The sequence below is a fragment of the Heloderma suspectum genome, chromosome 5 (genome assembly GCF_057233095.1).
Source record: "Heloderma suspectum isolate Gila_16-S chromosome 5, 16-S_ref, whole genome shotgun sequence".
Lineage (NCBI taxonomy): Eukaryota > Metazoa > Chordata > Lepidosauria > Squamata > Helodermatidae > Heloderma > Heloderma suspectum.
The window spans coordinates 71,416,624-71,444,190 of record NC_139462.1 but is presented as its reverse complement, the minus strand read 5'-3'; the positions used below and the strand labels follow the sequence as shown (position 1 = coordinate 71,444,190).

At 46.4% G+C, this 27,567-nt stretch overlaps 1 protein-coding gene across 1 annotated transcript in view; it reads left to right on the top strand.

Moving 5' to 3' along the window:
- Window positions 1-27,567, top strand: part of FSTL5 (follistatin like 5) — a 683,196-nt gene that overhangs the window by 611,755 nt on the left and 43,874 nt on the right. The window contains exon 13 of the mRNA XM_084856378.1: window positions 1,174-1,323. Coding sequence (XP_084712504.1) covers window positions 1,174-1,323 — 150 coding nt within the window. The remainder of the gene's footprint in view (window positions 1-1,173; window positions 1,324-27,567) is intronic.

Sequence of the window (27,567 nt, the reverse complement as noted above, 5' to 3'; positions counted from 1 at the left end):
GTAAAAATATTCTGTGGTTCTCTGAAGTGAAGTGGGAGGACTATGGAAAGTGCATTGCATACAGTACAATAGCAAGTGGGAGGCTACTTTATAGCAGCTTCTCATCTACTCTGATTAGCAGCAGTTCTCCAGGGTGTCAGGCAGAGCATCTTTTCCATCACCTGTTTCCATAATCTGTCTAACCTCACCCCCCCCCCCAAAAAAAAAACCCCAGGAGATTTCAGGCAGTGATCTGATGGCCAAATGCACATCCGTGTATGTATGACATCATGTCATAACTTACAACTAGTGCATTGTCCATTCTGCTAGAAAGGCATGTAATTTAGGCAACATTAGAAAATAACTTTAAGAGAAAAGGTGAGTTGGGGGGGAGGGGGGAACCTCAATGCACTTGGATGAAGCTGAATTCACTGTTTGAAGCTGGCACAGTTATTTCCAGAAATAGCTCAAATGTTGCCGTTTCTTCTGGCACATTTGGGCTCATTTCCTTTGTATGTGAGTCATGCAGAAACTAGGGATGTTGGAGAATTCCACCACAGACTCCAGTGAGGCCGTATTCTAGAATCTGGCCCCCCAGAGTCTGTGGCAGAACAGACTACCCCCCTGCCACCCCCCGAAATCCCCCCCGGAATGGACCTACCTGGCAGCGGCGGTGGCGGCTCTGGCAGTGGCTCCGATGGCGGCTCCGGCGGCGGCTCCGGGTCATCTTCTGGCTGCTGCCGGGCTGCTGCGGCCACAAATGGCTGTGATAGGCTACGTAAGTAGCCATTTGCATCCCTGTCTTTTGCCATGATAGGCTATGTAGATACTTACATAGCCTATCACGGCTTGGCAGGGACGCAAATGGCAGCCAGCGTAGCAGCTGCTATTTGTGGCTGTAGTCCGGGTGTGGCCAGAAGTCTGGCTGTGGCCAGCCCTGGCCGGTGGCTCCGCAGCCTTGCTGTGGAGTGAAGCTGGCTGGGGAGGATTCCAGGGGGGAGGGATGGATTGCTTCCCTCCCCCGCAGACCCCAGTGCACTGGACTGGATTGCCTCCCCCCTCCCGCAGACACCAGCGGATGGAGGTAAGTGGGGTTTCGTACACCCCTAGCAGAAACATGGCACAGCTATTGACATCCTTCAGAATGATTGCTTTCTAAGTATATGTGCATTTTTCTTCTTTTTTAAATTTTAGGATGAAGTTTGCCCCAAAGCTGAGGAGGATGAAGTCCAGCGGTGTGTCTGGGCATCTGCTGCTAATGTAAAAGACAAGTTCATATACGTAACTCAACCCACCTTAGACAGAGTGCTGATTGTGGATGTACAGTCACAAAAGGTTGTGCAGGTAAGTGTTCATATTAGATAAAAGCTCTCTTTCCTCTCTTTTACCGTTTGTGAATAAGAAATGATGGAGAAAGTACAGTTGCTTAATCTTGCTCTTAACATGTCACAACTGAAGAAGCATATCTTCTTGCAAAGCACGAATTGGTTTGAAAATGTGTCGAAATAATTGCCATGGGATATTGTACCAGTCATAGTACAGGGAAATAGTCAAATCCCTTAGTGACTATTGGCAAAGACAGCAAGCATGTTCAACCTCATATTTATAAGCTGGGGGTTGGGAGAGGAACACAGGGAGCCTATGCAGGTATCCAGCCTGCACATTTAAGGGCTAAAAGTGGAGAGGGAACATGGGCATGTATGAAGTAGGGATGTACAAAAGTCACTTACCTTTTCGCAGCTTGGCTTCGCGGTGGGGGGGAGGCGCTTTGCTTTTCCCCCCGAAGTTCAGGCTAGGGGGGGAGGCTTCCCGCCTTGCCCGGCCAGAATTCAGGCTAGGGGGGAGGCTTCCCGCCTCGCCCGGCCGAAATTCAGGCCAGGGAGAAGCGCCCTGTCTCCCCGGCTGCAAAACAAAAAGTAAAAAAAAAAAAAAAAAGACCCCGTGATAGGCTACGTGACGATTTATGTAGCCTATCATGGCTAGATTTCCAAAGTCAGCCATGATAGGCTACGTAAATCATTACGTAGCCTATCACAGGTGTTTGTTTTTTTACTTTAGTTTTTTTTTTTTTTTTTTTTGCAATGGCGGTGGCGGCAGCCGGTCGGGAGCCCGGCCGCCACCCCCGCCCGCGATGAAACGCTGCCGAACAGCCGCTGGGACCCGCCGCTGGGAGGGACATTCACCAAAGGTAAGTCCCGTCCTGGGAGGGGCGGGGGGGCAGAGAATTTCACTGCTGATTTCGGGGGGCCGAATGCGTTGGCACTCGGCCCCCCGAAGGTTCGGGGAGAAATTCTCCGCCATCCCTAGCATGAAGCTAGGGATGTTGCGGGTAGTTGACTGGGTCTGGGAGTCCATTGGACTACACCCTGCTCACCTTCCCGAACCTGGTTCTGTGAGCCACCACCACCACTGCCTGCTGAGCCATGTGAGTGGCCAGTAGGGGTGTATGAAACACTTACCTGGTTCTGCTGGGGCCATCCACAGTGGGGGGGGGGAGGCACTGCCAGGCTGCTGCAGCCGCAAATGGTGGCCACTACACTGGCCACCATTTGCATGGCTGCCAGCCGTGATAGGCTATGTAAGTAATTAGGTAGCCTATCACGAAAAAGGCAGCCATGCAAATGGCGGCCGCTACGCCATTTGCGTGGCTGCCTTTTTCATAATAGGCTACGTAAATACTTATGTAGCCTATCACAGCAAAGAGCAAGGGTGCAAATTGCGTAGCGGGCACCATTTGTGCCCCTGCTCTTTGCCATGATAGGCTACGTAAGTATTTACATAGCCTATCATGTTAAGCAGCCACCGAAATGGCAGCTGCTATGACGCTGCCGGAACTACTGCCGGAGCCGCATCCGCCGCCAGATAAGCTCTGTCCTGGGGGATTCCGCAGGGTGGTGCGAGGGAGGCTGTTCCACCCTGGATTCCGGGGGGCTGGATTCTAAAGAATCCAGCCTCACTGGAGTCCATGGCGGAATTCTCTGACATCCCTAGTGGCCAGGACTTACCAGACCCATCCGGGAGCACCTCGCAGCTGCCTGTCCTCCATGTGAGCTGCCATTTTTACAGAACATGCAGGCTCTGGATTTTTGTATATCTAATGTTGCACATGATGGTGGCCATAAAGGGCCATTTCCACCCTTTTTGTATATTTAATGTTGCGGAAATGGCCCCTTAGGGCCATCATTGTGCACAGCATTTGAAATACAAAAATTTAGAGCTCCCATCTTCCGAAAAGTGGCAGCTTGCATGGAGCAGCAGGAGGCTGTGGGGCAGTCCCGGACTGCTCACCAAGCCCCCCAGGGGCTCGCATGGTCCAGCTCGCACAGGTGAGTGGCAGTGGCAGTCTCTTGAGTAGGGATGTCATAAGCACCTGGCTTGGTTTGGGCTGGGAGCAGCCCAGAGTTGTCAACACTGTGCATGCCCCAACCACTCTGGTTACCTCCTCCTTGCAAGGAGGAGATGGCAGGAGCAGCTGGGTAGCTCACAGTGCTGGGGGACTCATCCTGCCCCCACTGGCTGTCAAGCAAGTCCGTAACGGCCAGCGGGGGCAGGACAAGGATGAGGCACCGCAAGCGCTCTAGCCGTCTCCTCCTCATGAGGAGATGGCTAGAGTGCTTGGGGTGTGTGCAGCACTGAGGACTCATCCTGCCCCTGCCAGCTTTCATGCAAGCCCTTACCAGCCAGTGGGGGCATGATGAGGACGAGGCACCACATGCACCAGAACCACTGTAGCCATCTCCACCTTGCGAGGATGAGGTGGCTAGAGTGCTTGGGGTGTGGGTGGCACCAAGGATTCTGGCACTCAATTCCTGTGTGCATAAAGTCCTTGTGCACTCAAGGGCTTGACTGAAGAAATCCCTGGTGTACTGAGAAGGGGTGGCTTATGCAGCTTGGCGGGGCAGGGAGGGGAAAGCAGGGAGTCTCGCTGAGTGGGTCCAGGCTGCATGCGCCGGGGTGGTGAGTCGTTGAGCTCCCCCGCACCCCAGATGGAGGTGAGTCTGTCCATCCCTACTCTCAAGTGCCTGCCAAGTCCGGACTCGGGTGAGTCATTTCATCCCTAATGCAAGCCCCATGCCCAACTCCATCATCGCAGTCCCCAATCTTCCCATACTAAGATGGTAGGTCTGAAGAGGGTTTCTACTCATGCTCCCCTGAATGTGAGTAGAAGCCTCCATACAGTTGAGAATAGTGGTGCAGCTCCATAATTTTAGACCCTGGATACAGTGGTCTTGTGTGGAAGCCCCCTGTAGATGGCTACGTGGGTTACTTCAGTCATGAAGCACACCACTAACATTTCTCTCCCCCCTTCCAACCACCATTCCATGCTTTAAAACTGCTTGTACAGTCCTGCTACGTAAGAACAACAGCAAAGCTATTTGCTAACCCCGATGAAACAAAATAGCACACTGAGCATGTGCAGTTTTGCATATTAAACTTGCTTCCATCATAGAAACATCATGACTCAAAGAATACAGTGGAGTTTGCTTCTGCTGCCCTGATGCCCTCATCACCTGCCACTCTGGGTGGTCATTTGTGGGGTTCCCTGGGCCCCCACCACATCCAGCCCTAGCTGCACCACTGATTGGAAAGGAATGGAAGTATGAGCCACTATCAATATTTTGAGATTAAACATTTACAACTTCAGAAACCAAAATGTCACACTTTACTCTGGCCCTCAAGTTCATACTTTTGTTACGGATGAAGTATATACATGCCTGTATTTTTTTTTTATTCTTTGTGTGCATATGAGTGCATGTACTTGTCCATGCAATACGCAGATGTATGGTCATACACGTTTATATCATAGGAAACAAGTTTAGGTCTTTCCAACTCTTGACTATGAAGATAAGTTTAAAGTTTTTGAGGCTTTTTAGCCATGAAAAAGGGCAACCAATCACAGATCTTCAGACAGGAACTTTCAGCATTCCCTGGGGAATAGAATCATGTCGGTGCTATGTTTCAGAACAAACAGAACGACCTTATAATTCATTTAGGGAACAAGAAATGTTCACTTTCTAAAATATAAATGTAACTTTTCTTCAAGCAGCTGTTCTTCTACTCCGTGAATAGGCATTATGCAGTTGCTAAAAATTCTGCTGTCATCTTCATAAAAAGAAATGAAATTTGAAACTGATAGAAAGTGTCAGGCAGCGCTGCTATTAAAATTTTAATCCTCACCAATATTCCCAGCGCTGTAAAACTTCTTTATAACATCACAGACACTAATACATGGAAAATGCTTGTACGCCAATATACATGGGATTTTTAATACACCTTAATATGACAAGTTAAAATTAAGATGACGTGTATATATTATAAAGAAATCCTAGAACCTAGTACTCATAGTATTCAATAAAATACAAAAAAAGAAGTTATGTACATTTTTGAAGCATGGAAATATACTTTTGGAAGGAGAAGAAAGTTGCCTTGTTCAGCTACATTTATCAGAATGTAAAGTTATCCTTAATAACTGACGTTCTTTTATTTGTCACATTTATATCCAGTTAAATCCAGAGAATCATTTGCAGTCCATGAGGCTCATCCCATATTTGAGGCAAGCCCAGTATATGAGTGATAGGGATGGCAGAGAATTTCTCCCCGAATCTCTGGGAGGCTGAATGCCAACACATTCGGCCCCCCGAAATTGGTGGTGAAATTCTCCGCCGGCCCCCCGCCCCCCCGGGATGGGACTTACCTCGTGCGAATGTCCCTATCGGCGGCGGGTCCTGGCGGCGTTTCAGCGGGGGCGGCGGCTGGTCTTCTGACCGGCTGCTGCCGCCGCCATTACAAAATAAAAAAGTAAAGTAAAAAAAACAACACACCCGCTATGTAACGATTTACGTAGCCTGTCATGGCTAGATTTCCAAAGTCAGCCATGATAGGCTACGTAAATTGTCATGTAGCCTATCACGGGTGTGGGTTGTTGTTTTTTTTTACTTTACTTTTTTTTTTCACGGCCGGGTAGACGGGGTGCTCCTCCCCGGCCTGAATTTCGGCGGCGAGGGATGGGGCGCCTCCCCCCCCCTCGCCTGAACTTCGGGGGGAGAAGCGAAGCGCCTCCCCCCCACCGCGAAGCAAGCTGTGGGACAAGGTAAGTCCCTTTCGTCCATCCCTAATGAGTGACATCTCTGGTATAAAAGATTGCCAGGATTCTCTGAATATCTTCTCTCAACTCATCTTGTGCCTGATTCCCATTCCTATTTGTGATCACTGCTCACTCTGCACAAACAGGAAACTTGTGCAAATCTAGCAGGAATTGAATGGGAGATTTGCACAAGTTTCCCAAGGTTTGCACAGATTTCCTAACTTGCACATCATTCCTCTCCATAGAATAAAGTTGGGCTTTGGAGGAAATTTGTGCAGATCAAAGTGGGAATTGGGAACATGTTGGACAATTTACAAATCTTTTCAGCAGACACAGACTCATGCTCACATTTGGAGCTTTGAACAGGGCATGCCCGCATGTTTTGTGAGCAAACATGAAAATCTTACACAGGCTTAATCTCATGTTCTTTTTGTCCCAAATATGGAGAATTTCATGAATTTGGAAAAGATTCTTATCAAAACTAAACTGAAATGAAATTCTAACTCATCCCTAAAAGAGACCCATGACCAGCATTCCTGTTTCACTGATTCTCATGCATCTCTGCAAGCAAGAGAAATTTTAAAACACACACACACACACACACACCCTGGCACATTAAGTATGTTGTATCTTGCCATCCTAGCTAAAATCCTATAGGAAGTGGAAACCATATATGGTTGTGTTTTGTTTTGTTTACCTGAGTGATAAAATGTTTTATACGAGTTTCTACAAAAAGTTGCCAGCCATGGAAGAAATACCAATTTGTCTCTGCCATTTTTCAGTTGCAATTTCAGCACTGAAGTATGTATAACTAATACAAAGTACTCTAGAAGTCTGAGTGAAAGAGTTGGCTCAGTGTTACTGTAATATCATAGAAACAGCCCTGCTCTCATCAGGTCATAATATGCTACTGCGTTCCTTTGGCAAGCCCCAGGACTTTTTTTCTTGGATTTAGACATAAATCTATAAATATGTATACTATGTATAACAGGCATTTAGATTCTCGGCTAGACCAGTTTGAGGAAAACTATTTATTTTCGCCTTCCACATCCCTAAGATGTCTTATCATAGGAAAGTACAACAAGTCAAATATGCACATTATTCAGAAGGTGGACATCTTTTGCTCTCTATTTACTAAAGAAAAAAAAAAGCCTGCCTGCCTGCCTGCTTTGGAAAACTATTCTAGATGGTCCCACAAGAAGTGACCTTGCCAAGCTATAAGTGCATGCATGGGAAAATACGTTTTAGGGCACCATCCTATACTTGAGTTATGCCAGCCGAGGGACTGTGACAGCCCTCCCCAACCTGATCACCTCCAGATGTTTTAGACTACAACTCCCATCATTCCTGACCATTGACCATGCTGGTGGGAGTTGGGCTGATGGAAGTTGAAGACCAAACAAACCATATGGAGGTCATCAGGTTCTGGAAGGCTGGGCTACAGGACTTGTTGGAAGCCCCACTACACTACGTCAGTGGACTTTCTTTCTTTCTTTCTTTCTTTCTTTCTTTCTTTCTTTCTTTCCAAAATGTAGTACCTCTATATTTAATAGTTCTCAGGGCTTTGTGCAATAAAAACCTAATCTATTTAAACTAAAATGAATGGAATTGCCACCAAAAATACATCAGATATGCTGGCAGAATGTAGTGCTAGTAGAGCTGTACTTCTGGTGAAGACAGGGCTTCAGCAAAGGTATGGCAAAGATAAGGGTGCAACAGAGTGGTGTTGTGGGTGGCACAAAGGAGAAGCACACTGACACTACATCCTACACCCCCTTTCAACCCATGGCTGTACCCCCAGTAATGGTGCAGCTTTCCACCAGCTTCAGAGCTGGCACAAATAATTTCCCTCCGGCTGACTTTGAAAGGAAGGATGCTGGTGATGATCCTGCCCATGTTGCGATGCTGGAGCATAAGACAGGCTGTACCTCTGGACCCAAGCGCAATGTACACAGGGAGCATATAAGCCCCACACAGTTAAACCCCAATTCAGAGGATAGGGGTGTCACAGGAGTCCGAGAGCAGGATGGAGTCCAGCGGACTCTCCCCCCCCACCAGCTTGACCCTCCAGACCCCGCTCGCCAAGCCACCACCACTTACCAGACCCATTTGCCATGGACTCATGTGGGCCACAAGTGCCCGGTGGCTGCCAATCCCCTTAGTGAGCTGCCATTTTGCGTAAAAATGGCAGCTCGTGTTTCTCTGTAAAAGTAATGTTGTGTAAATAGTGGCTAAAAGGGGGCCATTTATGCAACATTACAAATGTGAATGGACCATTACTTTTATGGAGAAATCTGAGCCACCATTTCTATGCAAAATGGTGACTTGCTAAGGGGATGGGCAGCCCTGCAGCACTCGCCGGGTGCTCACTGAGCCATCCAGGGGCTCACACAGTGCAGCGAGCAGGCATGGGCAGCGGCAGTGGCCCAGTGAGGGCTTGACAACCACAGACGGAGGTGGGTCCATCCATCCCTATCAGAGCATAGGTTGCTATATCTCTCTGGCCTCATGCCACACACACATAGAGCTCCCAAGAATGAACTCTGCTGAGGGAACTGTGGAGAAAGGGCACTTTGCACCCAAAGGGAGCACTTTGCACAAAACAGCCTGGCTACACAACATGCATAGGAAATATGTAACATGCTTTCCCCTAGGAATGCGTGTGCATCCATCTGTGCATCTCCAAAACCGCACTGGCCATCTCCTTTTCAATGAATGATGGCTAATGAGAAAGGGGTGGGTGGGATTTGAACCAGCGTGAATTTGAACCAGCAACGTCCTGAGCATCTTTGCATCTGCTTTTCAGACTGCACTACAGACTTGCCTTGTTTGTTGTTCTTAGCTGGTTGCTTGTCTTCCTTCCATGGGGGGCTGAGGGAAGGTAAAATGTTTTCCTATTGCTGGATTTGAAACTGCAACCTGTGACAAACTGTTCCACAGGTTTCCTTGGCAGTGCCTGTGGCTGGTGCCTAGTACTCTGCTTACTTCCATGTTGGGGCGTGGTGACATAATGGACAACTCTGGGTTGGCCTGCATGGGTTGGCTCCCTCTGTGCCCAGTAGGATATGGGTCCCATGGCCAGCCCAGCACAGTCCTTGACTGGTGGATGGGCTGCAGTGTTGTTTTCAGAGCACTGGGGTCAGGTAGGGATGTACAGACTGTGTGAAATCAACTCCATCTGTGTTTCACAGATTGTCAGGCACCTTTCATTCCATCAACTGCCCACAGATGGATGCGAATATTTTTTTTTTTTGTCATGCGGAAAAACAGGAAATATTTATGTAAACATTTACGTAAGTATTTACGTAAGTATTTACAGAATTTACCTCAGGACGTAACATTTAGTGTATTGTCCCCCATTCCATTCAACATTTCCTCCGTAGAAACTTACATATTTTTATACGGATTTATATGAGTAAATTTTGGGAAAGTAGAAAAATCATCCCAAAGTCCATGGACTCCGTACAGCCTGAGGGGGGCAGTCCTCAGTAGATTACTCAGAAATCCGAGCTCATTTTAATCCATGTCAAATTTCTCCAGCATCCCTAGGGTCAGGTCTGCCATTTTACTGATGTTTTTGTATTTTCCTTGTTATGTGTTTTGGGTGTCTCTTCCTGGGCTGAGTGCATATTGGATATGGCAGTGGTTCTGCCCAGGAGGGCAGAGCAGTCCCAGTGTAATGTGGGTATATAGAGTCACCCTGCCCAGGTCACGTTTTAAGCAGTCTCACCATCTTTTAAAAGGCATAACATGTTTTAACTTAGGGAAACATAGCCATCTCATTTTCTCCTATATATGAATATATTAACCAGACTGGTATAAATGTAAACAAATACTTATAGCCTTATAGTTATCAAAAGGCATCACATCTTTATCAGGGCTGTCCAAGACATTTCAGCCAAACACATAGCTTCTAGTTTTGGAGACAGTCTGCATCTTATTTACTGGAAACTAGCTAAAAAAAAAGTAAAAAAAAAGTAGTGCACCATAGGCAAAATGTAGACAGAAGTGTATTCAAGGTGAGGAAAAGAAAAATAGAAACTTTCTACAGGTGAAAACAAATAGTATGCCATAATTTCATGCCTTCTTATTTTGGAAGCAAAAACTGCCAAAAGAAACATGCAAAAATAAAAATATGAACAGGGTGGGGGGTGGGGATCCTACTTTTGTTCCTTTTCAGTTTCTGCTGCCTCAATGTCATATTTTTGTTCATTTCTTTTATTGGAGGGGCATTTCCCACACTCTGTTTTGTTTCTGGCTTTATTGTCTGAGCTTATATGCATACTGATGCACATTAAAACACTATTTGAAACCACCTTTGCTGGATACTTATGTGAATAAAAACTTGTATTTAATTGCCAAATTAAAAGGCTTCTTTAAAACTTGTGCACTAATGCACATTAAAAAAATATGCTTTTTAAGGCCATTGCTGTGCCCTTATCAGACAGCTGGAAGGGACCTTTGAGGCTGTCTAAACCACCCCCCTGCTAGGGATGGACGAAAGTCCCTTACCTGGTCCCGCAGCTTTTTTGGGGGGGGAGGCGCTCCGTTTCTCCCCCCGAAATTCTTGGTGGGTGGGGAGGTGCCCCATCCCTCCCCGCTGAAATTCTGGCTGGGGGGGAGGCACCCCATCCCTCCCCACCAAATTCTGGCTGGGGGGGAGCGCCCCGCCTCTCCGGCTGCGAAAGAAAAAAGTAAAGTAAAAAAAAAAAACTTGATAGGCTACGTAACGATTTACGTAGCCTATCACGGCTAGATTTTCAAAGTCAGCCATGATAGGCTACGTAAATCTTTACGTAGCCCATCAAGTTTTTTTTTTCTTTACTTGGAAATGGTGGCGGCAGCAGCCGATCAGAAGACTGGCTGCCGCCGCCGCTGAACCTCTGCCGAACCGCCGCTGGGACCCGCCGCCGTGAGGGACATTCAAACAAGGTAAGTCCCGGGAGGGGGGCGGGGGGGTGTCGGAGAATTTCGCCACCAATTTCGGGGGGCCGAATGCGTTGGCATTTGGCCTCCCAGAGATTCGTGGAGAAATTCTCCGAATCCCTACCCCCTGCTCAATGCAGGACCTGCAATGCAGGGTGCAACTACAGCATTCGTGACAGATGGTTGTCCAGACTCTGCTTAAATACCTCCAGTGAAGGAGAGCACTTCCAAGGCAGTCACATCCACTGTAGAATGGCTCATATTGTTAGGAAGTTTCTCCTAATGTTTAGCTGAAATTTGCTTCCAACCATTAGTTGTAATCATGCCCTGTGGAGCCACAGAGAACAAGTCTGCCTGGTAGTCCTACAGATATGTAACAGATGTCTCTCCGTAATCTTCTCATGTCCAGACTAAACATAGCAAGCTCTTTCCATTATTTCTCAGAAGGACTGGATTTCCAGACCTGTACCCATCCTAGTTGGCCTCCTCTGGGCACACTCCAGTTTCTAATAGGGGGAAGAATTTTATTAGGTACACGTTCTACAGCAGACTGACACGATTCACGCTTGGCTTGCCAGACTAATAATGTAGACCAAACCAGAATGCAGTTGTCTTTTTGATTTTGCACTTCTCAGAGTTTTGTAATACAGTTCTTGTATTTTTTAAAAAAGTGTTAAAATGCCTCAATGTCATATTTAAGGAAAATTGCATATAATTTAGGGAAAATTGTTTGCACAAATGCATATATTAGGGAAAATGCATGCAAAGTATATTAGTTAAACTGTGAACAACAATAAACAAGTATTTTCATTTGCTATTTGTTTTTTGTTTTGCTTTGTTTAATGCCAATCAACGCAGAAATGGAACAGGATGAAATGACTGAAAACATGTAAAGCTGACATGGACACAAACAGACAGAATAATTCATCCCTACTTTATCAATGTGCTTCTTAAACTGTGGCATGCAGAACTAAACACAGTACTCCAGATGCTGCCTTTTATTATGTACGTTAGAATATATTTAAGCCCAATGATGTATGCTAATTCATATTAAGGATACAATCCTATGCTCACTTTCCTGAAAGTAAGTCTTATTGAACTCAGTGGGCCTTACTTCTAAGTAAACATGCATAGGATTGCTAGGGATGTATGAGAAATTTGTTTCAGTTCACTGTTGATCAGAATTTACCGAGTTTGCACCTTCTGATTGAACATGGGCATGGATGCAATCTGCAGTCAAAGTCCACACATTTCCAAGCTTTCAATGCATTCATTCAAAGATGCACACAATTGCTGCATGTTGTTGTTGTTGTTCAGTTGTTAAGTCATGTCCAACTCTTTGTGACCCCATGGACCATAGCACGCCAGGCCTTCCTGTCCTCCGCTCTCTCCCAGAGCGTGCTCAAGTTCATATTCATTGCATTGGTGATGCTATCTAGCCATCTCATCCTCTGCCATCCCCTTCTCCTTTTGCCTTCAGTCTTTCCCAGCATCAGGGTCTTTTCCAGTGAGCTTTCTCTTTGCATTAGGTGGCCAAAATATTTGAGCTTCAGCTTCAGTATCTGTCCGTCCAATGACCACTCAGGGTTGATTTCCTTTAGGATGGACTGATTTGACCTCCTTGCAGTCCAGGGCACTCGTAAGAGTCTTCTCCAGCACCACAGTTCGAAAGCATCGATTCTTCGGTGCTCAGCCTTCCTTATAGTCCAGCTCTCACAGCCATACGTTACTACTGGGAAAACCATAGCTTTGATGATACGAACCTTTGTCGGCAAGGTGATGTCTCTGCTTCTTACTATGCTGTCTAGGTTTGCCATAGCTTTTCTCCCAAGGAGCAAACGTCTTTTAATTTCATGGCTACAGTCACCGTCTGTGGTGATCTTGGAGCCCAAGAAAATAAAATCTGTCACTGCTTGCATTTCTTCCCCTTCTATATGCCAGGAAGTGATAGGGCCAGATGCCATGATCTTCATTTTTTTAATGTTGAGTTTCAAACCAGCTTTTGCACTCTCCACTTTCACCCTCAACAAGAGGCTTTAGATCTTCTTCGCTTTCTGCCATTAGGGTGGTATCGTCTGCGTATCTGAAGTTTTTGATAATTCTCCCAGCAATCTTAATTCTGACCTGTGATTCATCCAACCCGGCATTTCTCATGATGTACTCTGCATATAAGTTAAATAAGCAGGGTGACAATATACAGCCTTGTCGTACTCCTTTCCCAATTTTGAACCAATCGGTTGTTCCATGTCTGGTTCTTACTGTTGCTTCTTGGCCCTCGTACAGGTTTCTCAGGAGACAGGAAAGGTGGTCTGGTACTCCCATCTCTTTAAGAATTTGCCACAGTTTGTTGTGATCCACACAATCAAAGGCTTTAGCGTAGTCAATGAAGCAGAAATAGACGTTTCTCTGGAATTCTCTTGCTTTCTCCATGATCCAGCGGATGTTGGCGATTTGATCTCTAGTTCCTCTGCCTCTTCGAAACCCAGCTTGTACTTCTGGTAGTTCTCGGTTTACATGCTGCTGAAGCCTAGCTTGTAGGATTGTGAGCATAACCTTTCTGGCATGTGAAATGAGCGCAATTGTACGGTAGTTTGAACACTTTTTGGCATTGCACTTCTTTGGAGTTGGAATGTAAACTGTCCTTTTCCAGTCTTGTGGCCACTGCTGAGTGTTCCAAATGTGTTGGCATATTGAGTGCAGCACTTTAACAGCATCATCTTTTAGGATTTTAAAAAGTTCAGCTGAAATACTGTCATCTCCGCTAGCTTTGTTGTTAGTTAGCATTGAGCAGGGGGTTGGACTCGATGGCCTTGTAGGCCCCTTCCAGCCCTACTATTCTATGATTCTATAATGCTTCCTAAGGCCCAGTTGACTTCACTCTCTAGGATGTCCAGCTCAAGTTCAGCGACCGCACTATCATGGCTATCAGGGACATTAAGGTCTTTCCTGTATAGTTCTTCTGTGTATTTTTTCTACCTCTTCTTAATCTCATCTGCTTCTGTTAGGTCCCTGCCTTTTTTGTCCTTTATCATGCCAGTCTTTGCACAAAACGTTCCCTTGAGATCTCCAATTTTCTTGAAAAGATCTCTAGTCTTTCCCATTCTGTTGTTTTCCTCGATTTCTTTGCATTGTTCATTTAAGAAGGCCTTCTTGTCTCTCCTTGCTATTCTCTGGAACTCTGCATTCAGTTGGGTATATCTTCCCCTTTCTCCCTTGCTTTTCACTTCCCTTCTTTCTTCAGCTACTTGTAAAGCCTCATCAGATCAGACAGCCACTTTGCTTTCTTGCATTTCTTTTTCTTTGGGATGGATTCAGTTGCTGCCTCCTGAACAATGTTACAGACCTCCGTCCATAGTTCCTCAGGCACTCTGTCTATCAAGTCTAATCCCTTAAATCTATTCCTCACCTCCACTGTATATTCATCAGGGATATGATTTAGGTCATACCTGAATGATTTAGTGGGTTTCCCTACGTTCTTCAATTTAAGTCGAAATTTTGCAAGCAGCAGCTCATGATCTGAGCCACAGTCAGCTCCAGGTCTTGTTTTTACTGACTGTATAGAGCTTCTCTATCTTTGGCTGCAAAGGACATAATCCATCTGATTTCGATATTGACCATCTGGTGATGTCCATGTGTAGAGTTGCCTTTTGTGCTGTTGGAAAAGAGTATTTGCTGTGATCAGCGTGTTCTCTTGGCAAAACTCTATTAGCTTTTGTCCTGCTTCATTTTGTACACCAAGGCCATGCTTGCCTGTTATCCCGGTGATTTCTTGACTTCCTACTTTAGCATTCCAATCCCCTATGATGAAAAGGACATATTTTGGGGGGGTTAGTTCTAGAAGGTGTTGTAGGTCTTCATAGAACCAATCAACCTCAGCTTCTTCGGCCTCAGTGGTTGGGGCATAGACTTGAATTACTGTGATGTTGAATGGTTTGCCTTGGATTCGTACTGAGATCATTCTATCGTTTTTGAGATTGTACCCCAGTACTGCTTTTCCCACCCTTTTATTGACTACGAGTGCTACTCCATTTCTTCTAAGGGATTCTTCCCCACAGTAGTAGATATAATGTTCACCTGAATTAAATTTGCCCATGCCTGTCCATTTTAGTTTGCTGATTCCCAAGATGTCAATGTTCAATCTTGCCATCTCATGTTTGACCACCTCCAGCTTACCTTGATTCATTGACCTTACATTCCAGGTTCCTAAACAATATTGTTCTTTACAGCATCGGATTTTCTTTTCACCACCAAACACATCCATAGCTGAGTGTCCTTTTGGCTTTGGCCCAGCCGCTTCACTCTTTCTGGCGCTACTTGGAAATACCCTCTGCTCTTCCCCAACAATATATTGGACACCTTCTGACCTGAGAGGCTCATCTTCTGGTGTCATATCTTTTAGCCTTGTGATACGTTCCATGGGGTTTTCTTGGCAAGAATAATGGAATGGGTTGCCATTTCCTTCTCCAGTGTGGACCACATTTTGTCAGAACTCTCTGCCATGACCTGTCCGTCTTGGGTGGCCCTGCATGGCATAGCTTATGGCTTCACTGAGTTACGCAAGCCCCTTCGCCACAACAAGGCAGTGATCCATGAAGAGGAATTGCTGCATACATTTGGAAAAATACACATGAAAATGCACACAAATTTTCATGAAAAAAGAAAAAGAAAAAAAAGTTCTCAATTTGATATAGACTTGAGTTGGAACAGGCTTTGAGATGGAATTTGGAGAGTTTTGGTGAGCTCAAGTTTTGCCAGTTTGCATATCCCTAAGGATTGCTCTTTAAGGCTGGTATCCTATGCACACTTAGGCACAAGATCCTTTGAACACAGAAGGACTTACTTCTGAGTAAATATGCATAGGATTGTGCTACTTAAGATTTTTTAAGTTCAACTGCTGTGCACAAATGTATGTAATTTTAGAAGTACCAGAAATTCCCTTCTGCATACATTTTTGGATGTGATATTTTTAAGGGGTGCAAAAATGTTCATAGAAGTTGGTCCCCTGGTTTCGGTTAGCATTGAAAAAATCAATCAATCATGAAAATCAGCCATAATTAGGGATGGCGGAGAATTTCTCCCCGAAACTTTGGGGGGCCGAGTGCCAACGTGTTCAGCCCCCCGAACAAGTTTCGGGGAGAAATTCTCCACACACACCCGCCCCCCGCACCCCCCCGGGACAGGACTTACCTTTGGCGAATGTCCCTCCCGGCAGCGGGTCCGGCCGGTGGTTCGTCGGGTCTTCGTCAGGGGCGGGGGCAGCAGCCGATCTTTCAACCGGCTGCCGCCGCCTCCATTGCAATAAAAGAAAAAAAAAACACCCCCGTGATAGGCTACGTGACAATTAACGTAGCCTATCATGGCTAGATTTGCAAAGTCAGCCATGATAGGCTACGTAAATCGTCACCTAGCCTATCACGGGTGACTTTAAAAAAAAAAAAGCGCATACGGATAATGACGGCCCCATAGGGAGCCGCCATTCACGTCCCTTTTTTGGTCGCTGTAGTCTACATAAATGTTTACGTAGACTGCAGCGACCAAATAAGGAACGCGAATGGCGGCTCCCTATGGGGGCCGCCATTATCCGTACGCGCTTTTTTTTTTTTTTAAAGTCACCCGTGATAGGCTACGTGGCGATTTACGTAGCCTATCACGGCTGACTTTGCAGGTCTAGCCGTGATAGGCTACGTTAATTGTCACGTAGCCTATCACAGGGGCGTTTTTTTTTTTAACTCTTTAGTTCGTGGCCGGGCGAGGTGAGGCGCCTCCTCTCCGGCCTGAATTTCGGCCAGGCGAGGCGGGAAGCCTCCCCCCGGGCCTGAATTTCGGCCGGGCGAGGCGGGAAGCCTCCCCTCCCGGCCTGAACTTCACGGGGGGAGCAACGAAGCGCCTCCCCCCCACCGCGGGAAATCTTGGAGGACAGGTAAGTGACTTTCGTCCACCCCTAGCCATAATGCAAAATTAACTTATAGGAAGCAAAGTAATGGGTTTCACTTGAACCCATGTTTCTTACAAAGATTTACAGTGGAAGCAGGAGACCGACTAAGAAAATGTTCTTCTTTGCAGTCTCTGTGCATCACACATATGGGTTTGGCACCTGTACAGAGCCTCCACTGGAGCTTTCTAGACTAGAGTAGGGATGGACCAAAGTCACTTACCTGGTCCCACAGCTTGCTTCGCAGTGGGGGGGAGGCGCTTCGTTCCTCCCTGCCAAAATTCTGGCCGGGGGGGAGGCGTCCCGTCCCTCCGGCCGAAATTCTGGCCGGGGGGGAGGTGGTCCGTCCCTCCGGCCGCGAATCCTCCTGGCCGGCTGGGACGCAAATGGCGGCGGCCGTAGCCACTGCCGTTTGAGTCCCTGCAGTCAGCCGTGATAGGCTACATAAATCTTTACGTAGCCTATCACGGCTGACTTTGGGGGGAAAAAAAAGTGCGTACGCAAATGCCGGCACCCATGGGAACCGCCATTTGCATTCCTTATTTGGGCACGTGTAAAAATAAGGGCAATGCTATTTATGTTGCCCTTATTTTCGCTGTAGTCTACGTAAATGTTTACATAGACTACACGTGTCCAAATAAGGAACGCAAATGGCGGCGCCCATGGTTGCCGCCATTTGCATACGCGCTTTCCCCCCCCCCAAGTCAGCCATGATAGGCTACGTAAGGATTTACGTAGCCTATCATGGTGTTTTTTGAAAATCTAGCCATGATAGGCTACGTAAATCTTTACGTAGCCTATCACGTTTGCTTGTGTGTGTGTTGTTTTGTTACTGGGAAATGGTGGTGGTGGCCGCCAGTCGGAAGACCGGCCGCTGCACCACCGCCACACTGCCGCCGGGAGCCGCCAGCACCAGGGACATTCGGCAAAAGTAAGTCCCGTCCCGGGGGGTGGCGGGGGGTGGCGGACCGTTTCTCCACCAATTTCGGGGGGCCGAATGCGTTGGCATTCGGCCTCCCGGAGATTCGTGGAGAAATTCTCCGACATCCCTAGACTAGAGACTTTTAGATGGGAAGCCCCTCCTCCCCTCCCATACATGCCTAGAGGGCAGCACTTCCACTGCTCCCCTCAGTTTCTCTTCGGTTGCTACAGGAGCAGCAGCATGGATTGCTGTTGCTGATCATTGTTGGTTCTTTTGGTGACTGGGCTGAGTTTTGTCCTGTCCTGTATTGTTTTTCTCTCTACTTTTACTCTCTGGGTTTTTTTTTTTTTTTTGGTTTTTGGTTGTTGTTCATTGTTGCATCTCTCTTTTCAGATGGTTTTAGTGTTTTCTTGTTTGCAGTGGTGTAGTGGAGGTAGGGTCGCAGGGATGCACCCCTGGCACTTTTTCATTAGCAGGGACTCTGATGTCATCTGCCACCCCCCCCCCAGAAGTCCCTCTTCCCTCTGAGCTTAGCTGCGACCCTCACTGTAGCTGTGGGGAAATGAATTTTCCAAGCCACAATTAGGGGTGCACGAAAGTCACTTACCTGGTCTCGCAGCTTTTCGCAGTGGGGGGGAGGCGCTTCGCTGCTCTCCCCCCGAACTTCAGGCCGGAGAGGGAGGCTTCCCGCCTTGCCCGGCTGAAATTCAGGCCGGGGGGGAGGCTTCCCGCCTCGCCAGGCTGAAATTCAGGCCGGGGAGGAGGCGCCTCACCCAGCCGCGAAATAAAAAGTTAAAAAAAAAAAACGCCCCCATGATAGGCTACGTGACTATTAACGTAGCCTATCACGGCTAGATCTGCAAAGTCAGCCGTGATAGGCTACCTAAATCGTCACTTAGCCTATCACGGGTGACTTTAAAAAAAAAAAGCGCGTACGCAAATGGCAGCCCCCATAGGGAGCCGCCATTCCCGTTCCTTATTTGGTCGCTGTAGTCTACGTAAATCTTTACGTAGACTTCGGCGAAAATAAGGGCAATGCAAATAGCGTTGCCCTTATTTTCGCCGTAGTCTACGTAATCTTTACGTAGACTACAGCGATCAAATAAGGAACGGGAATGGCGGCTCCCTATGGGGGCCGTCATTAGCCGTACGCGCTTTTCTTTTTTTAAGTCACCCATGATAGGCTACGTGACGATTTACGTAGCCTATCATGGCTGACTTTGCAAATCTAGCCGTGATAGGCTACGTTAATTGTCACATAGCCTATCATGGGGTGTTTTTTTTTTTTTAGTTTTATTGGAATGGCGGCGGCAGCAGCCGGTCGAAAGATCGGCTGCCGCCCCCGCCCCTGACAAAGACCCGACGAACCGCTGCCGGGACCCGCCACCGCGAGGGACATTCGGGAAAGGTAAGTCCCATCCTGGGCGGGGTGCGGGGGGCAGGGGGGGGCGGAGAATTTCTCCCCGAAACTTCTTCGGGGGGCTGAACACGAAGTTTCGGGGAGAAATTCTCCGCCAACCCTAGCCACAATATATTGTTCCATGTTGGAATACAAAATATTTGGGATTACTTGATCTGGAACGGGCAATTAAGACCTATTTGCTTTACCAAAGACGTGCTCCTGGTGGAGATGAGAACTCCTAAAACTGGTTTGTTGATATGGATCGACACAGCTGCCTGAAATTTTTGGACTGTGCTTGGAGAGTGTCACAATGAGCTCCTGCATTTCCAAATTTACCACTGTTTGTGTGTGTGGGGGGGTTCAATCCAGCTGGGTGTGTGGACATTTCTGTTGGGGGGGGAGATATAAAGGAGGAGCATAGGCTACTGGGAATGTTGGGGTGCTAAGGGAGTGTGCAAGGGGTTGTTTAAATGAGAAGGGATCTGTCCATGAGGGTTGAGTTGAGAGGGTGAAGCTTCCATAGAATATCATATTTTGCAAACCTAAAATGTTTGTGTTTGTAAGTGGGTGAAAAAGTGGGTGAAAAAGATTTTAACACCCCTGCATTTTTTCTCAGAAGTCCAATTGAAATACCACTGCCTTACTCTCAGCTGCACTGTTTTTGGATCCCAGTTGAGGGCTGCATATCTTACAAGGTTGTACAATCTTAGAAGGGGTGTGGCTGTGAGGGGACATGGCTGTGACTGTCACGAAGGGACCCTGCACTTCTGAATTTGCCACTACACTGCTGCTTGTTTGTGTTGCCACTTTGCAGTCTCCTTCAGATTGTGGCAACAAATTATGGCTGACTGATGGTCACAACTTCTGCCTTTTCTGTCTGGCAGAAGAACATGTGGTAGAATTATATACGCACTGCCAGAGTTTTACCAAACAAGCAAGCATAGCAGAACTGCTCTTCCTGGCTTTGTGAGGTGGTGTGGGAACGTGCTCTACAGGCAGCAGACTTAGTTCAGCCATCTACGTTTCACCCACTCCCATTTTTTTCTAAGCCATATTTTATAATGGGTACTGACCATCAGTTTTTCAGCTACAGCCTCACTAGGGGAACCACCACTTGTATCTACTCTTCAAGATCCAATGCCAGGCAGCTCAATCTTGAAGAAGATCAAGTCCAAGCTTACTCCAAATAATGATTCGGCTGGCAAATTGAAGAAGAAGAAGAAGAACTCAAAGCCAGCATGTGGGCACATTTGACATTTTGAAAAAGTGTCTTGGGCACAACCAAATATTGGTGTTGGGGATAAAATGTTGGGACCACCCCTCTCAGAATTCTCATTTTTCATGCCCCCCAAAAATAAAAATATGCATATTAGTAAAGAAAATAAAAAATAACATGCATTATGTTAGGAAAATGACTTGCAAAAAGTGTATATTAGGCAGATCTGCATAAAAATGCATTGATTAGGAGAAATGCCACAAATGCATTCAAATGTCCATGCACACTTTTTTTTTAATTCTTAAAAGCTTAGGACAAATTGAATTTAAGCTTGGAAAAATGAGAAACCTAGAAAAAAATGACAAATGTATCCATTTCTACTTTGAATTGGGCTTGCAAATGGTCTGGCAGCCAATGCAAATGAAAAAAAGGACAGATGTGATATGATGAAATACAGTCCAAATTAGTAACCTTGCTGTCTTGTTTTGGTCCAGCTGACATTTCTGGACCATTTTCCAGAGCAGTTCCACATATAGTGCAGTGCAGTAACTGAAACAGAAGGTTACCAGAGCATGGAGAACTGTAGCAAAGCTATTTCTGTTCAGAGAGGCTTGCAGCTGGTATATCAGCTTAAGTTGATAAAAGGCACTCTGCGCAACTGAGGCTATCTGCTCCACCAGTGATAATGATGGATCTAGGAGCATCCCCAAATGGCCAGTGTGATCCTTTAGGGCTCCCTCTGCGAGAACAAGCTGAAAACCACATAAGTAGGCTGATGAACTACCTAATAACAGCACCGCTGTATTAGCTGGACTGAGTCTCAGTTTGTTGGAACACATCCAGTTCATTACTGTGCCAGGTACTGATTCAGAACATTCACTGCTTCACTGGGATTAGAGGAAAAGGAGAGATAAAACCTCTGTCCGCATCAGATGACCTCTCCCAGCAGTTTCATGCAAATATTAAACAGCATATGGGATAAAGCAGAGCCCCATGGAACTGCATAGTGTTAGTTGAGATGGACAAATCTGTCAATTTCAGTTTTCCTCATGTTCTCATTTTTCCCACCATAAGTTCATTACATTCAATTTCTGCATTTATTTGTGACATTTTAAAAAATGTCTGCACAAATGTGTTTGCAACCCTAATATACACACGTTTGTAAGCATGTTTGCCTAGTTTATACATTTTTGTATGTACATTTGCCTGATATGCATATTTTTGCAAGTGGTTTTCCTTAATAAAAGCGGTTTTGTGCACTTTTTTGCTAATATACACACTGTTGTGCACATTTTCTGTTAAGAAACACATTTTTGTTTGTTCAGAGAACTTGATTGCAAACTTCTGAGAAGTGTGAATAATGATAACTGCATTCCAATTTGTATATTGATTTGAAAGTGCAAGCTGAACTAAATTCAACACTCAATCATCCAAGCAGGAACTGAACCATTGCAACACAGTATGTCCAGCACCCAAGTCCAGCATTCTATTCAGAAGGATACCACAGTTGATGATATAAAAACCCACTGACAGATCCTAGAGCAGAGATAGACAACCTGGTGCCCACCAGATGTTTTGCATGATGATTCCCATAAGCCCCCTGCCAGGATGAACAATGCCCAGGGATCATGAAGATCATAATCCAAAACATCTGAAGGGCACTAGATTCCCTATCTCAGCCCTGGCAAATCATAGGGTTGCACTCTCCCTGTCGCTCTGTCAAAGTTATTCCACAGGGTGACTAAGGCAGTTTCTGTTCCAAGAACAGGGCTAAAGCTTAACTGAAATGCATCTAGAAAATCAGATTCATCCAAGAGAGACTAGAATTGGCTAGCAACCATCTGCTCAAACACCTTGCGCAAAAGGTGTTTGCTTTTAGCTTGAATGTTATTTTGTGATGCTGTAAAGTTCCCATGAAGTAATTCTATTACATGTTCATACTGTAAAGTTATTGAGGTTTCTTGTGTTATTTTTAAATTTGGCTCTTTTGAAAAATGTGAAGTTATGTCAGAGAAAATTAGCTTGGAAATCAGAAATATCTGAGGTGATTTTTCGACATGAGAGCTCTTTGACAAATTGTAACATCTAACCATGTGGAAGTAACACAATAAAATCCCCACTGAAGGACTTTTCTGCATCCTGATTCCCACATTCCATTAGAAAGGTAAGGAGATTTCTGTGTGAAATTACTTGCAGATGGGGTAGAGACAGTTTTAAGGATACCAGTGCTATTACCAAAAATAGTTACAGTGGTTTTACATCTTACATGGAAGTGATTTCAGACCCATGGCACACACACACTTAAGATCTCATGTAATATAATGTCTCAATAGCAAATGCAGCAAAGAAAGAATGTGAGAACCAGGACTAGATCACAGATTAATAAGAATTCTCCTTTAACTGGAAGTATTAGATCTGCATTTCCAAGTTTCAGTGGATCTGATCAAATCACCTAGTTTGATTCTGAAAGTCAGGCTGTTTCCCGCCTCCCAGCTGAGCAGAGCTGGAAGAAACAGTAAGTGGACTGGAGCAGCGACTGTTGACCCTCTGGGGAATAAGAGAACACAAGGAGTTCTTGGACAGAATGGGGGAACTACAGCAGCAAAATGAAGACCAGAAGCTTGAAGAGCAACAGCAAGCTGAGGCAGAAGTGGAAAAAGCTGAGGTGAGGAAAAATGCAGTAGAAGATACTCCTTGGAAAAGGGTGACCGGAGAAGAAGAACTAGACGCCACTCTGCACCAGTGGAAGCAGTGGAGTTGTGGAACCGATTCCAGGTACTTGAGGATGAGACTGGAGGACAGCCTGCAGAGGAAGAATCACAGGGGAACCTACATGAGAGTGAGCAAGAGGCTGAAGGTCAGTCAAACAGAAGTAATGAAACCCAGGCCTACAAAAAGAAGAAGAGAAGAGTGGTAGTAGTGGGAGACTCCTTGCTGCGTGGGATTGAGACCCAAGTATGTCACGAAGACCCGTGGACTCGCCAGGTCTGTTGTCTCCTGGGAGGACAGATTAGAGACGTGACTGAAAGGTTGCCTGCACTCATAAAGCCCACTGACAGGTATCCCTTCCTTCTCACCCATGTGGGAACAAATGATACCGCCAAGCGAAGCTACGAAGAAATCACATCAGACTTTGAAGCTTTGGGAAGGAAACTCAAGAACTTTGGGGCCCAGATAGTTTTCTCATCCATCCTTCCAGTAGTTAGAAGAGGGATAGAAAGGGAAAGAAAAATACTCCGGGTGAATGACTGTCTATGAAGGTGGTGCCGACGAGAGAAATTGGGATTCTGGGACCACGGGCGATACTTCCTGGAAGATGGGCTGTTGAAAAGGGACGGATTGCACCTCACAAAGGCTGGGAAGAATGTGTTTGGCCACAGCATGAAGAACTTCATCAGGAGGGCTTTAAACTGAATCCTACAGGGAAGGGAGATGTGAAGTTGGGGGTAACAATGGTCGTAGGCTCATGCACCGCAACTAGGGATGTACGAAAGTGAATTACCTTTCAAGGATTATGTTGATGGGGGGGGAGGTGTTCTGTCCCTCCCCTCGAAATCCTGGCTGGGGGAGGAGGCGCTCTGTTCCTCCCCCCAGAATCCTCGAACGGCCGGCTGTACTCCGCGGCAGCTCCGCGGAGCAGCCGTCCGCAGCCGGATTTCCGGCCGCGGAGGCCTCTGGGTAAAAACAAAAATCAAAAACCCGCGTACACAAATGGCAGTGGCTACAGCTGCTGCCATTTGCGTTCCTTCTTTTTGGCCGTCTTAATCTACGTAAATATTTATGTAGACTATGATGGCGAAAATAAAGGGGAAAGCAAGTAGCGTAGCGGGCGCTATTTGCGTCCCTTTTTGATTCCCCGTTTTAGCCTACGTAAATCTTTACGTAGGCTACAATGGTGAATCAAAAGGGGACGCAAATAGCACCCGCTACGCTAATTGTGTTCCCCTTATTTTCGCCATCTTAGTCTACGTAAATCTTGATGTAGACTAAGATGTGCAAAAATAAGGAATGCAAATAGCAGCAGCCATGGCTGCTGCCATTTGCGTATGCGCATTGTTGTTGTAAACATTTACGTAGCCTATCACTGTTTTCTTTTTTGTTATCCTAGCTGTGATAGGCTACATAAATCCTTACATAGCCTATCACGTCTTTTTTTTTTTTTTTAAACTGGAAATGGCGGCAGCGGCAGCCGGTCAGAAGACCGGCCGCTGCAGTCGCCGCTGCTGAACTGCCGCCGGAGCCACCGCCACCCGGAAGATCCGCCCCAGGTAAGTCTCATCCCGGGGGGGGCAGGCCATTCCACCACTAATTTCGGGGGGCTGAATGCACTGGCATTCGGCCTCCCCGAGATCCATGGCAGAATTCTCTGACATCCCTAACCACAACGGAGAGAACAGCTCTAATAGTGCCCAATAATAGTCTTCAGACACATGTAGGAAGAAAGCCACACTATGAAGCACATGGTCTTCAATGTCTATATACTAATGCCCAGAGTATGGGAAACAAACAGAACGAACTTGAACTCTTAATACAGGAGGGAAATTATGACTGGATAGGTATAACTGAGACTTGGTGGGATGACTCTCATGACTGGAATACAGCAATTAAAGGATATAACTTGTTCAAAAAGAACAGGAAGAACAGAAAGGGAGGTGTGGTGGCACTGTACATGAAAAATACATATCTCTGCACAGAAATACAGGAGGATGAGCTTGGTAGCTTCATTGAGAGCAGCTGGATGAAAATAAACGGAGCAAAGAAAAAAAGGAACCTGGTGGTCGGAGTCTACTACCTGCCACCCAATCAAGGAGAAGATGAGGATGAAACTTTTGAAAAGCAAATAGCCAATGTTTCAAGGAAGCATGATGTAGTAGTAATGGGGGGACTTCAATTTCCCCAATATTTGTTGGGAGAGAAATTCTGCAAAACATGGCCCCTCCAGGAAATTCCTGACTTGTGTGGTGGATAACTTCCTCCTACAGAAAGTAGAGGAAGGAACTAGAGGCTATCTAGCTATCCTTGACTTGATCCTAACCAACAGAGATGACTTAGTGGATAAAGTAGCAGTTACAGGAACTCCGGGGGAAAGCGACCATGTTGTACTTCAGTTCTTGGTTCTAAGGGAAGCAAAAGCCGAGTGTAGTCAAATGCATACCCTGGATTTTAGGAAAGCTGATTTTAATAAACTCAGAACAATGATCAGTAAGGTCCCATGGCAAGTGACTCTAATGAGAAAAGGAGTCCAAGATGGGTGGAAGCTTTTAAAAAAGGAAAATCTCAAGGCACAATTACAAACCATTCCAACAAGAAGAAAAGGTGAAAGACAACAGAAGAAGCCAATGTGGCTTCACAAAAACCTTAGAGATGATCTGAAAACAAAAAAGGACACATATAGGAAGCGGAAAGAAGGCCAGGCAACAAAGGAAGAGTACAGGCAGGTAGCACAGAATTGCAGGGATGGCATCAGGAAGGCTAAAGCTGAGAACGAGCTGAGGTTAGTGAGGGATGCTAAAAGCAACAAAAAGGCTTTCTTCAGCTATGTGCATAGTAAAAGACAGGAAATAAATGGTTGTTCAGCTGTTAAATAAGGATGGCAAAATGATAACAGATGACAAAGAAAAGGCAGAGGTGCTCAATTCCTACTTTGGCTCAATCTTCTCCCAAAAGAGGGTCTATGACCCCCCTGGCAAAGGCGAAGTACAGGCTGAAGGGGCAGGATTGCAGCTTGAGATTGATAGGCATATGGTCAAGGAACACCTAATTACTTTAAATGAGTTCAAATCTCCAGGGCCAGATGAACTGCATCCTAGAGTAATAAAGGAACTGGCAGAAGAACTCTCAGAACCACTGTCTATTCTCTTTGAGAAATCATGGAGGATGGGGGAAGTGCCAGGTGACTGGAGGAGGGCTAATGTTGTCCCTATCTTCAAAAAGGGTAAAAAGGAGGAACCTGGGAACTACAGACCAGTCAGTCTGACATCAATCCCTGGGAAAATTCTGGAGCAGATGATAAATAGGGATGTACGAAAATTCCGCCACGGATCTCAGGGAGGCCGAATGCCAACGCATTCGGCCCCCCGAAATCAGTGGCGGAATGGCCTGCCCCCCGCCCGCCCCCGGGACGAGACTTACCTTGGGCGGATCTTCCTGGCGGCGCCGGCGGCTCCGGCGGTGGCTGTGGCAGCAGCGGCTGCGGCAGGTGGTCTTCCGACCAGCTCCCGCCACCACCATTTCCAGTTTAAAAAAAAAAAAAGTGATAGGCTACGTAAATGTTTATGTAGCCTATCACGGCTGACTTTAAAAAAACAAACACGCATACGCAAATGGCGGCGGCCATGGCCGCCGCCATTTGTGTTCCTTATTTTGGCACGTCTTAGTCTACGTAAACATTTATGTAGACTAAGACAGCGAAAATAAGGGGAACGCAAATAGCGTAGATGCAACGCTATTTGCGTTCCCCTTATTTTCGCCATGTTAGTCTACGTAAATGTTTATGTAGTAGACTAAGACGTGCCAAAATAAGGAACACAAATGGCGGCGGCCATGGCCGCCGCCATTTGCATACGCGCATTTTTGTTTTTAAGTCAGCCATGATAGGCTACATAAACATTTACGTAGCCTATCACAGCTGACTGCAGGGACACAAATGGCGGAGGCTATGGCCGCCGCCATTTGCATCCCTGCTAGCCAGCAGCCAGATGTCCGGCTGCTGGTGGAGCCGGCCGGCGGCTCCACAGAATCTCTGCGGAGCACAGCTGGCCAGCCAGGATTCCGGGGGGGGGGAGGAACGGAGCGCCTCCCCCCTGGTGAGGATTCCGGGGGGAGGGTTGTAATGCCTCTCCCCCAACCATAAACATAATCCATGAAAGGTAAGTGCCTTTTTACATCCCTAATGATAAAGCAATCCATCTGTAAGCAGCTTGAAAACAATGCAGTGATTACTCGAAGCCAACATGGATTTGTCAAGAACAAATCCTGCCAGATGAATCTGATCTCATTTTTTGATCAGGTAACCTCCCTTGTGGACCATGGGAATGCTGTAGACATAATATACCTCGACTTCAGCAAAGCTTTCGAGAAAGTGCCCCATGATCTCCTGATGAGC